The sequence below is a fragment of the Phaseolus vulgaris genome, chromosome 3, assembly GCF_051622355.1.
Source record: "Phaseolus vulgaris cultivar YP4 chromosome 3, ASM5162235v1, whole genome shotgun sequence".
NCBI classification, from domain to species: Eukaryota; Viridiplantae; Streptophyta; class Magnoliopsida; order Fabales; family Fabaceae; genus Phaseolus; species Phaseolus vulgaris.
In genome coordinates, this window is record NC_143500.1 from 26,545,377 (window position 1) to 26,557,699 (window position 12,323).

Here is a 12,323-nt window from a genome sequence, read left to right on the forward strand (position 1 = left end):
TATGCAAAAACCCAGCTTGGTTCAATCACTGAATATTTAGCACCGATTGAGACCATGATGCATATTGATTATACTGCAAATCAATCAATAAAAGGATGCAAAATGCAGATACATATAGCAGCAGTGCATGCATATAGATATACGTAACAATATACAAAACAAGAATAATATAGCTAACTAGTTCTTGAATCTTGACACAAATAATAATTCTAGTTAAGACAAGAAAATTATTACATTGATTATCTCAACATCCTCAAAACCTTAAACTGGGCTTGTCTCAGACACAATATTCTGCAAACTAATTGTACTGAAGTTTTGATTAGCTTAATGGTTGTTCTAGCTTGAGGGAAATACTTGATCAGAATTCATTATCCTTATCTTTTGAGGGGCTATTTCCTCTCTCTTGGATGGCTGATCTATCTACTTCTACTTCTCTATATCTGTGCAAATACCTTCTCAATGGCTCTGCATAGTCATCAAAACCAAGCGACCCTAAGGCCCAGCATATATCATCTCCGTTCACAGTCTTCCTCCTCTCCTTCCTGCACTTCTCTGATGCCTCACTCGTCACAAAGCTTATAAACTCTGATACACACTCTTGCATTGTTTCCTTTGATTCCTTTGAGATTTTTGCGTTAGGAGGCAGAATCTGCTTCATGATCCTCCCAACATTGGCTATTGGCAACAAACAGTCTTGTTCCCTGATGCCACTGTTTTCAGGATTAGAGGAACTGCCTCCAACATTGTCCACCATCTTGGGAAGGAATGAATTCAACTCCAACAGTTGAACTACTCTCTTTATTGACCAAGACAGCATGTGAAGGTTATGTCTGTGTGTGTGTACATATAAAGTGAAAGATAATATAAGAATGTGATTATCTCGGATTGAAGTACTGGAAAAAAAACACATGACTGAACAAAAAAATATAGGTAAGTGCACATGCAAGCAAGCCTAGTCACACTCACACATGAACATTAATGTTGTGACTTAGTTAATTCAATGTGACATGCGAATGATGCCAAGACGGTCGGCTAAGATTGTGGGGTCTGATGCCGCCACTGGTTAATGAATTGGAGTTCAGAGTCATTTTTTTGTTGCAAAGTTTAGACAAAGTCCACCCAATAGATCCATGAATTCCATTGGCTTCATCACTGCTAATGGATGCTGAGGAGGCTTTTCAGGCAGTTGAAAAGAGTGAAGATCAATCACAGTATCCGTTGGAAAGCTCTAAGGCACAACTAATTTATTCATGCATATAGATCATGAATCATGATTCACCAAAGATATTATTTATAATATTCTTTTTTTCCCTTTATGTTCTTCACCATATCACTGTTATAGTATGACACTTTTTTTTTATACTAAAAAATAATAATAAATTATTTCATTCCTTTAGTTACATTTTTCTCTCTTTGTGTTTCCATTCTTCTCTTTACACGTATAGTGTTAATCTCTTTCAATCCTGAGATAAGTATTAAAAATTATGTATATAACTAATACAAAACTGTTTTTTTTAAAGTATTGAACAAACCTTGAGTAACTACTACATATATGATAATTAGTAACATAAAAAAAAATGTTACTAAATCAAGGAAAATGTTACTAATAAGATTTAGTAACATTTTATCAAATGTAGCGGATATCCTATGTAACTAAAGAATTTTAGTAACATTTTCACATTTCAATAGATACATTTATAAAAATGTCACTAAATATTTTTAGTAACATTTATTTAATAAAAAGATAACATTTTAAAAATATTACTAAATCTTTTTAGTAATGTTTATTTAATAAAAAGTAACAATATAAAAATGTTACTACAAATCTTTAGCAACTTTTTTTAATATAGAGGTGACATTTTAAAAATGTTACTAAATCATGTTAGTAATATTTTTTCTGAAAAAAATAACATTACAAAAATGTTACTAATTATTTTTAGTAACATTTTTTAATAAAAATGTGACATTTTAAAAATGTGACATTTTAAAAATGTTACTAAATTCTTTTAGTGATGTTTTTTAATAAAACAGTAACATTATAAAAATGTTACTAAAAAATTTTAGTAACTTTTTTTAATAAATAAGTAACACTTTAAAAATGTTACTAAATATTTTTAGTTATATTTTTTAGAAAAAGAGTAACATTATAAAAATGTTACTAAAAATCTTTAGTAACTTTTTTTAATAAAGAAGTGACATTTAAAAAATGTTACTAAATTTTTTTAGTAATATTTTTTAATAAAAAAGTAACATTATAAAAATGTTACAAAAATCTTTAGTAAATTGTTTGATTAGAAAATTATACAAATTACTTAGATTTGGATTGTAAAATATGAATTTAATAATTTATGTTTAGATACTTTTATTCTATAAGCAAACAAGTAATAAAAATCTGTCAACACAAACACCAATAGTATTTCAATGGATTTTTAATGTTTAAAAGTGAATTTAGACATGTCTTGTCAATATAGTGTCACTTTTGTTTACCACACATAAGATTCCTAGCATTTACTACAACTACATTCTCACAATCAGTTCATGTATCATGGGAATGACACTGGTAGTTATTCACTGTAAAGTGTACATTACAGTTATTCAACATCAAAACCCTTCTCCTTTAGTTCAGCTGCAACCTCATTCTTCAGCCTTAACCACTACTTCTAAGCTTCCTCATCCTTCCCATGCCAATGAAATCCTTCAATGATTCTTCGTACTCCTTGAGCCTTGACTTCATGAGCATAAGAAAAGCCTAAAACACACTTTAATCATACTTGTAGTGCTTACGACAAGGAAAAACTGATAGTATAACAAAAACAGGTTCACCGCTATCACCCACAATGTTTAATCATTGACAAGAGACTTACCTACTGGATCAAATGGGAAGAGTTGCTTCCAATTGGACCAGAATATATCTGCTCCCCTCCCAATTTTAGAAGTACCAGCTGCAAAGGTTGGTATTGAAGTACTTAATTATTATTTCATATATGTAAGCATGGTAATAACCTTGGAAGAATCACATCAGGAAAGATAACTACAATAGTTGAGAGTCTCAGACCTCATAGACTTCATTCACACTAAAATCTCATGCTTTTTAATGTAGGACTTAAGTTGTATTATAGAGTATATTGCTGGCCTTTTTTATACTTTTAAATAGGTTAAACTAAGTATTTGATCCAATAAATGACACTTGGGAATTAGTCTATCTATGAAAAAAAAGAGTTGAGTTTTAGTCCTCATACAACCTTACTAATACTGGTAAAGATAGGTATGTGCTGTTACTATGCTTCTTAAGTTTAATCTCAAAAAGTTGAGTTTCATTCTTTAGACTCCCTTACAGGAACTAAAACTTAATTTGTTTTACACATTCCTAAATGAGTGTTACCTACAAAGGCTAAATGAATAATTTAACCTTTTAAATGTGACTAATTACGCATAAACAGAAAGGTTAATTGAAATATATATTAAACATAGGTATATGTGGCATGTCTACAAAATATCTTATCTCATCAAAAGTGAGGAATAGAGGTTGAAAAGGAAGAACCATGCCTCTCCTTCCACTATCACTAGCTTTGTTGTTTTTATCAACTTGTCCAGAAGAGGGTCTGGATGATGGACTTGCTTCTTTGTCCATCTTTGTATATGTTTATCATCATGTTATGTTATTTATGGCTTAGAACTTCAAGTTATAAGCACAAAATCTATAGCTTAGAACTTAAGTACTCACCAGAAGAATTTTTTCTTGTTGGTAACAGAATGAACTCTTCAGCCATTGAAGCATTTCTCTCGAGCAAATTCTCTTCGGATAGCCCTGCTTGATCTTTTCTGAATACTAAGCAACATATTCAATTATCAGAATGCATTTGTGTTTAGAAATGAAGTTCAACTAAAGATCACAGCTTAAAGATGGCACTTACGACTGAGATATTGCAAAGCCAGGGAGAACAAAAAGTTGAAGAGAAAAACATAACCAATCAAAGCTCCTATTCCAATCCAATACCAATACGCTTGTGGGAAAAATCCACGAGATTTCAGTATCAATACTTCCAATGTTTCTTTGGAATTGGGACTAACCTGAAAAATATCTCAGCCAATTTTCTTATATAAATATCATTTTCCTTAGCTCATTCTTCTTCATAGAACTTTTTCACCATTAAAAACAAATTGATTACCTTTCTCCAACTATGCCCAAGAAACTCATTCACAACTATAGCATTTTGTCCATACATCATTGGTGAGGACCAGTAACCCCACATAAACCATTTGTGCACATCCTCTAATGCGAAAAATGAAAGTTTTCAAATTAGAAAGGTTCACTAGATTAGCCACCTTTGAAGTTACACTACCATTTTCTCACCTCTTGAAATCACAAATCCTCCCAGAACTGTAACTGCAAGCAGTGCAAATGTGCCAGCAGTGTTTGCCACGACAATATCCCTTCCTATTGCAGCCATCAACCGAAACAGTGCTGGTGCCATCTGCTTAATGCAAAAAATTACCAAGCACTGTTTTACAAACTTGCCAATAAGATTTCTCATTAGATTCCAAAAGTAAGTGAGTAATAGCATAGTTGAGGAATGAGTACAAATGATTTAGGCCTTACTTGTTCATTGTTTTCAAAAACAGTTTTCTAGTGTTGCTGCCTGCAATGAACAAGTAATGAAACAATGCAACTTCTTCAAAATTCAGTGTGTTCTCCATTTCAAACATAAATATTCAAGGCTTCCTTTTCGATCTTAATATATGCATCCACATTAGGATCTGGTTCAATGTTTGCTTCCTTCTCTCTTTTAAGTAGGCCAGTCAACATCTCCATAAAGTAGTAAATTTCAAAATTCTGATTAAGAACACTATCTTGTTTTAGATAAATTTAAAAGGTTTATGCATTCTTTTGTTCACAATTACCATAATTGTGTCCAATCCCTTGACATCTTGCTGAGAAAGCCAGTGTTTCTCTCACAGTCATTTCTCCAATGTGATTATCATGTTGACTTATGTAAGCTGATATCCTTTGTGGCACAAACTTCTCAAGCCCATGTCCATTGTATGTTACTCTTCCAGAATGCTGAGGCTTCATCTCCAATGATATTAATTACTATAATTCAGGAAGTACTCAACTAAAACTATTGTTACTATAGTTAGAGAAATATAACAGTTATTCTCTCAATTTATTACTAAAATTGGTTTCCTTACCTTCAAATCTTTACCAAGTCTTCCAGCCAATGCCAACAGCAACGTGGTCTTTCCAGATCCTGGTGGCCCTTGAAGCAAGGCCATTCTGCAAAAAGCTCAACATCAGAACAAGAAAATATCTAGATGCTCCTTTATTGTTGTTGGGTTCTTCGAGTGGAGGTATTCGATAGAGTTGGTACCTAACCTAAGAGACATGGATCCAATAAGTCTCGAGTCATGAGTCAACCTATAACAAAAAATATTGATACCACCTTTAATCCAAAACCTACATTAGATTTGTAGGCCTTTCTTCTTATATATTGTTCGTCTCACTCATCTTTAGTGTGGGACTCTAGACTTCACACTTGAATTTCTCACTTTTACAATGAGTTTTTTCAAACAAAAGAAAATTCAAGAGTCCCTAAACAAAGAAAGACCGAAAAAATAAATAGATCAAAACCATTATATGAATAAAGGAACCGTATGTGAGATTTGAATTACCTCAAGCACATTCACAAAGAAGTTGAGTAAGGTAGGCAATGCTCTGCTTCCAACATAAACTTGTGCTTCAACATTTATATGCTCAAATCAACCTTTAATTGTTGGAATTTCAAGCCCAACTCTGAGTTTAGTTTAACATAGCAAATAAAAATGAAGCGAAAATGAAAACGAAAATCAAGTAAAAAAAAAAACCTTACCTAATTGTAGAAACAACTTGAAGCCTGCGATGGAGATTAGATTCAAGTACCTGCGTTTGAGCATCGTCAACAATGCAAATTACAAGCAGGAGATAAAAACCGATTCGAACGAAGAATGCTAGCGAGCATGCTCTATTAAAATATTCTGACTCAAGATAGGCCTAATACTACATTCCTAACTCAATTTAAAGCAATGAATCTGAGTAATTTTCACTTATTTGGTACTTGAAAACTCATTATTATGAATGCAGGACTTTATAACTCGTGAATTCCAGTATTCTTTCCCCCCAGTTTGACTTACCATTATTATGCTCCCCATCCAACAGAAGCTATTTGAGTATTCCCAAGATTACGAAGTCTTTGGCCAATGCTTTTTCAATACGCTTGAGCACCAACCAATGTCTCTAAATGCCTCGATCTAGCTAAACCATTAGCTCTAAATGTCGCTGGAATCCAACAACAAAATCTGAAGGAAATACAAGAATGTTGTATATTAATATCTTAACAGTGCCCTAATCAATAATAGTTTGGGCTGCTACTACTACATATACATATACATCAATTAAAACTTATTAGAATCCTAAATAACTTAAGAAGTGTGGCAAGAGAAATCACAACTACTCGGAGTGTACGTAATAAAAAAAAATCACAACATCCTAATGGTAAAGAAAAACCTATTAGTAATTACTTAACATATAGTTTAAGAATTGTTCACACTAATTCTACGTGTCAGCGTATCAACCCTTGCATCATGGTTTCACCTTCTTTTACCTTATATTTTATTCCTACTCAAGTTAGCTCTGATGTTGAGAAGAAACAGAGACCATTCAACTTTCCTTCAATTCAATTTATTAATAAAAGACTTATATACATAACAAAATCAATCATGGAGGCATTTCATAGAAGCTTAGGTGCATGGAAAACGGTAGCTGAAAGCTCCAAATGATGCAGAGAGAAATGAAATTAATTATTCTAGTATTCTTATCAGAAGAATTTTTGCAGTTCTACTCAGTTATACTCAGAAGACTACTTCAATTATACTAAAGATGCAACTGCACATATATAAGCACAAATAGAAATAATTAATATTATCATAACACTCTAGTTTTGTACCAAATCAGAATCAAGACGTTATGTAAAAATCAGGGAGATAATCACTCAATAATCACTCAAACAAAATTATCAGCATTTTAATACAGGAATCAAACACAAATTAATCATAAGAAATGAAACAACAATATTCACCTGCTTAAAAAAACACTAATCCAAGGGATCAAATGTGAGAGAGACTCACTACGATACACACCGATTAAAAACCATATAAAAACACAATGAAAATTAAAATGAAAACCAAATAAAATCAAAGACAAAAAAATCATACCCAATTTGTAAGAACAAATTGAAGTCTGTGAGAGCACAGAGATGAAATTCAAATACCTGCGTTTGAACTGACAATAATGCGAGACGCAAGCACGAGATAGAGAGCGTATGAGAGAGCGTGAAAAGCTTAGCTGCGTTTGACCGTGAACGATGAGAATGACAGTGACACACAGAGAACGAGAAAGACGGAGGCTAAGAGCGCGAACAAGAGAGTGAAACGAGAGTGAGAGAATGAGGAAGAGGAAGAGACTGGGAGAATAAGAAAAATGAAACGAGAATGAGATTTTGAAAGTAAAGAGAGTAACCATAGCGGGAGATTCATAGAGCAAGGAGAATCAGTGAGTTAGAGAAAAGGGATAGATTCAGACAATAAAAGGAAATGAGCGTGAGAGAGTGACTTGTAACTGAGAAATTCATGTTTTTTTTTTAATTTTATTAGTAACATTTATAAAAATATACAAATTTAAATTTATTTATTGTAACATTTATTTATAAAATGTTACAATATTATGTTTATTATGCTTCTAGTGACATTTATTTAAAAAAATGTTTCTATAGTAATTAAAAATTAAAATTTATTTAGAGTAACATTTTAAATAAATGTAACTATAAAAATGTTACTATAGGTAATTAATGGTGTATCCAAAACTACACTTTCTATTCCTTACATATTAATGTGGAACTTTTTTAATATGTATATATTTATCTTCCTCATATACTTCTCTTTTTTCCATTTTTATAGTTATTGTTTCTAAATAATCTCACCCGTTTATGTAGACAGGAACTCTTGGTAAAGTTACATCATTAAATTAAACTTAGACTTTATTAATTTTACAATCAATAAATTTTATATTTAAATCAAATTTTTGATATATGATACTTTATAGATAATTATTTTGGGAAATAGATTACAATAATGCTAGAAACTTAAGATGAGCAGCAAGTCTCATGGTAGAGGTAAGTAAGACGAAGAATAGAGAATATAAGCATAAAAATCCACAAAATTATTATCTTGAGATTTTGAGTTGAAGGTGGTGTCTTGCTCTCTTATATAGATTTGTTCACAATTTATTAGGATAGAATATTTCTAGTTTTGTGTAAAAATCTAATAATGTTATGAGAGTTAATAGTTTATTTTGGTAACTAGCTCATTTAAGTATGATATAAAATAAGTAAAAATACATAAAATTTAAAGATAGATTGTATCAAAAGCTTTTTATTTTAGGAAAACGTGTCTTGCTATAGAACATCGGTATAAAAAAAGGGTTACCATTAAAACATTTGTTTTCGTTTGAGAATGAGGTAGTCCAATGTGAAATAAAGTTACACTTGAAAGAGAAATTGTTAGGAGTTCAATATAAGTTGAAAACACCACATTAGATAAATATGAGTAAGATGAATAATGTATAAAAGTAGAAAGACTCACAAACTTATTACTTTAAGGTTTTGGATTCACCGTTGTGTCTTAATATCTTATAGAGATTAATTTACAATTTATTGGTGTCTAATGTTCTTAGTTTGTCACTTTGAATAGCCTAACAAATAATAGTTAAGATGAATAGAGTTTTTAAGACAAATAATGCTCAAGATGAATAGAGTTCTTAAGTAAGTGGTATCTCCCCTCTTATAACCTAACAAAATGTATCTCATTTTAATATAATTGAGAAAATAAAAGTATGTAATTAAAAAATTAATTATTAAAATAGAAAAATAATTAATAAATTTATATTAAAATTATAAAAAATTGTATAAACATAGAAAACGTGTACACTAAGACATCTTATCTTCTTTGGATATAGTTAAGATAATAAAAATAAGTAATTAAAAAATTATTTTTTATAATAATTATTCAAATAGAAAATAAGTTATTAAATTTATATTGAAATCATAAAAAAAATGTATATATAAAAAGTTATATTTTATTAATTTTATAATATTATAATTATATAATAAGAGCAGCTGTAATATTATTCATGTAATATATTTATATAACCTATTTGAATTAAATATATAATTTATTTTAATCTAAAAATATTATTTATTATCTTAAATAAAATTTCCTTACTTTAAACTAACTATAATTAATAATAAAATTTTAAGTTAAAAAAATATCAGGAATTAAAGTAACAATATTCTTACGAGAATTATAATCAACTAAGAATTAAAAATATAATTAAACCCTAAAATTATTCTATAGAATAAATGTCATTCATCTTTGAAAGTAGTTATGAAGTGTTTAGTGTATTAAAGATCCAAATATAAGTACTTTTTTCCAAATACCCATCTACTGAACATGGAGAGATACAATATGGGCCCATTTTATGAAATTTGTGACCAACAAAAATTCGTTATCAGATGGCCTTTCAAATAAATAACTTTTCTTCCTTTTCTCTTTACGATTTTTTTACGATTTTTTTGTCTCTCACTGATAATTTGGGTTTGGTTACTGATATGTTGACTTCGGATTATATTTTGGTTATATGAAGATGGATCATTCTTAGTTACAGGACATGGGCTCATTCTTGGTTACGGGATTTGGGCTCATTCTTGGCCGTTGGATTTGAGCTCACTTCTAATTGGGTGAATGTACCTGCAAGGTGTTCCGATGATAAAGTCAAAATCAGTTTGATTAAGTTATAAAAAACACTTTATACACATGTTGTCACCTATTTATTGTGCTCATTATTGGATTTTATTAATTTAATTGGACTTTTACTTTTCACACCTTACGCCTACTAAATATATTTTTAATATTTTGAACTTATTTATTGAAACTTAGTGTTAACTTATTTTATTAATTTTTTATATTATTTTAGTTTCATTCATTTTTTATACGCTAATGACCTCTTAACCTCTCGATCCACAGTCAGTACACCAATTATTTAAATAAAAAAAAACAGTTTGTAAATAGAAATATTTAATTAAAATAAAACTACATTATAGAAATAATCAATTATTTTTTAAATAATCTATAAAATAAAAAGTTTATTTTAGAAGAAAAAAATTAATTAATAGATTCCGTGATAAACATTATATAAAGCTAGATTGTAGCTATCAAAACCCTCTTTCGTCCTTATCATTCTTCTCTTGGGTGTATATCTATGCATAGAAAAAGTGTCTTATATGAACTAAACAAAACTGTGTGTTTTGGAGTGTTAAAAATTTTCACATTATTTTAAAGTTAAAATATCATAATTTATAAATACTCTTATTCTTTATTTAAAAAACAGTATTTTTTTAATAAAATGTTGACAAAATCATTTAACATCATAACGAAATACAATAATTCTTCTAATTTTAAGATAATATATGTTGTAAAACAGAATCTGTATTTGTAAAACAAAACCTGTAATATTGCAAAACAGAAAACCAAAAACCAGAGTATGTGCAGAAATGGAAAACTGAGTGCGCACACAAATCTCTGAAACCCTCGTTCGTAAAGGACCAATGTTCGAAACCCTCGTTTCATAGAGGTTGAACGTTGGATAGAGTCCCAACGTTCCGCAACCTAAGGGGACCTCCAGTAACAGTTCCTACCTTGAATGGGTCACTCAGAACATGCGTGCTCTCAACAGATCCAGATCTGCTCCGCACTCTCCAGGAAGACGCAGTCTTCCTCCCCGCAACAGCTCGGAACGACCTTGACCGTGAGAAGCAAAGTTGCTCATGTAGTGGGATGAGGTTACTTTCTTCATCTATAAAAGCCGCAACCCTTTGCTTCAGAAAACACACAACTCTCACTCACCTTCTTCATCTTCTTCAACCAACACCACCGTGATACCCTTCTTCTTCCTATCACCTTTAAATTTTTAATTTTTTCTCTCATCATTTATTATTATTATATTTCTGGGTTCTATTGGGTATTACTCTTTTAAGAATAACTTGCTAGTTCTGATCCTCGGAAATTACCAAGAAGTTCTGGTTGTATCCTGGGGACTTGCGCAATACACAGCAGATAAGTCCTTACGGATAGTGATTACTCACGCCTCAGGAAACCTTTTTTTTTGTTCGTTTTAAAGCCTCATTTACTAGAATCGTAAGGACTTATGACTGAAAATACGGACAACAACAACAACGTTGCTCCGGGAACATCAAATGTTGTTTCCGCAATGCAAACCATTTTTTGCGAAACCATTTATAGATGTCTCGAAAATTGAAGTCTTCACCGGTCAGAATTTCCGACGTTAGCAAGAATGCGTGTCCATCCTATTGGACATGTACGGAGTTGCTCTTGCACTTACAACTTCCAAACCCGACTCAACCACGGCTGCGAAACAAGTTGATGATTGGATCCATGGAAATAAGGTATGTTGTCACACTTTACTCAGTGTGTTATCTAACAATCTGTTCGATGTCTATGCTTCTTATAAGAATGCAAAAGATATTTGGGATTCTCTTATCCTCAAATATATTGCTGAAGACATCGTCAGAGAAAGGTTCGTAATTGCAAACTACTACCGTTGGGAGATGATCGAAGGCAAAGACATCAAAATCCAGATAAGCGAATATCACAAGCTGATTGAAGATATCAAAACTGAAAGCATAACCTTGCCGAATGAATTCGTGTCTGAACTCTTGATCGAAAAGCTTTCGCAATCTTGGACAAATTACAAACAACAACTGAAGCACAGACACAAACAAATGTCACTATCAGATCTGATCACCCACATCATCATCGAAGACACAAACAGGAAGGAGTGCGCTGCTGCAAAGGCCAAAACTTTGTTTGCCAAAGCAAACGTGGTAGAAGACAAACTAGCTCCTAAAAGGTACGAGAAAAAATTTGATAATAAAAAGAAATATAATAAATTCTCTCGTCCCAGTGGAACTAACCCCGCTTTCAAGAAAAAGGGTAATTGCTTTGTCTGTGGAAAGCCAGGTCATCATGCACCTCAGTGCAGACATAAGGCTAAAATCGACTATCCTCAAAGGCAAATCTAGCTGAAGGGGAAGATACTATTGTGGTAGTCGTTTCACAAATAAACCTTGTGACAAATGTGAGCAAATGGGTGGTAGACTCTAGGGCTACAAGACACATCTGTGCAAACAGAAATGTGTTTACCTCCTACACAAGTG

The 12,323-nt window shown here is 31.4% G+C and overlaps 2 protein-coding genes across 20 annotated transcripts; both read right to left on the reverse strand.

The window, feature by feature from the left end:
• Nucleotides 1-207: 207 nt before the first annotated feature.
• LOC137839392 (nuclear transcription factor Y subunit B-1) lies at nucleotides 208-1,193 on the reverse strand. Its single transcript, XM_068648509.2, has one exon. The coding sequence runs from the start codon at nucleotides 908-910 to the stop codon at nucleotides 359-361; it is 552 nt and encodes a 183-aa protein (XP_068504610.2). The 5' UTR covers nucleotides 911-1,193; the 3' UTR covers nucleotides 208-358.
• Nucleotides 1,194-2,395: 1,202 nt separating this feature from the next.
• Nucleotides 2,396-7,653, reverse strand: LOC137806900 (pleiotropic drug resistance protein 1). Of its 19 annotated transcripts, XM_090300600.1 has the most exons (14): nucleotides 7,553-7,623; nucleotides 7,305-7,439; nucleotides 6,169-6,333; nucleotides 5,868-5,917; nucleotides 5,671-5,762; nucleotides 5,460-5,590; nucleotides 5,191-5,369; nucleotides 4,903-5,068; nucleotides 4,355-4,475; nucleotides 4,170-4,273; nucleotides 3,915-4,071; nucleotides 3,725-3,829; nucleotides 2,865-2,942; nucleotides 2,396-2,749 (listed from the first exon to the last, which is right to left on the reverse strand). In XM_090300600.1, exons 8-14 carry the CDS (start codon nucleotides 4,903-4,905, stop codon nucleotides 2,661-2,663), a joined length of 657 nt encoding a protein of 218 aa, XP_090156726.1. In that variant the 5' UTR covers nucleotides 4,906-5,068; nucleotides 5,191-5,369; nucleotides 5,460-5,590; nucleotides 5,671-5,762; nucleotides 5,868-5,917; nucleotides 6,169-6,333; nucleotides 7,305-7,439; nucleotides 7,553-7,623; the 3' UTR covers nucleotides 2,396-2,660. The 19 variants fall into 19 exon arrangements, with proteins under 19 accessions (XP_090156726.1, XP_090156719.1, XP_090156716.1 ...); XM_090300593.1 differs by lacking the exon at nucleotides 4,903-5,068; XM_090300590.1 differs by lacking the exons at nucleotides 4,903-5,068; nucleotides 5,460-5,590 and having other exon boundaries at nucleotides 5,191-5,275.
• Between the last annotated feature and the right edge of the window lie 4,670 nt (nucleotides 7,654-12,323).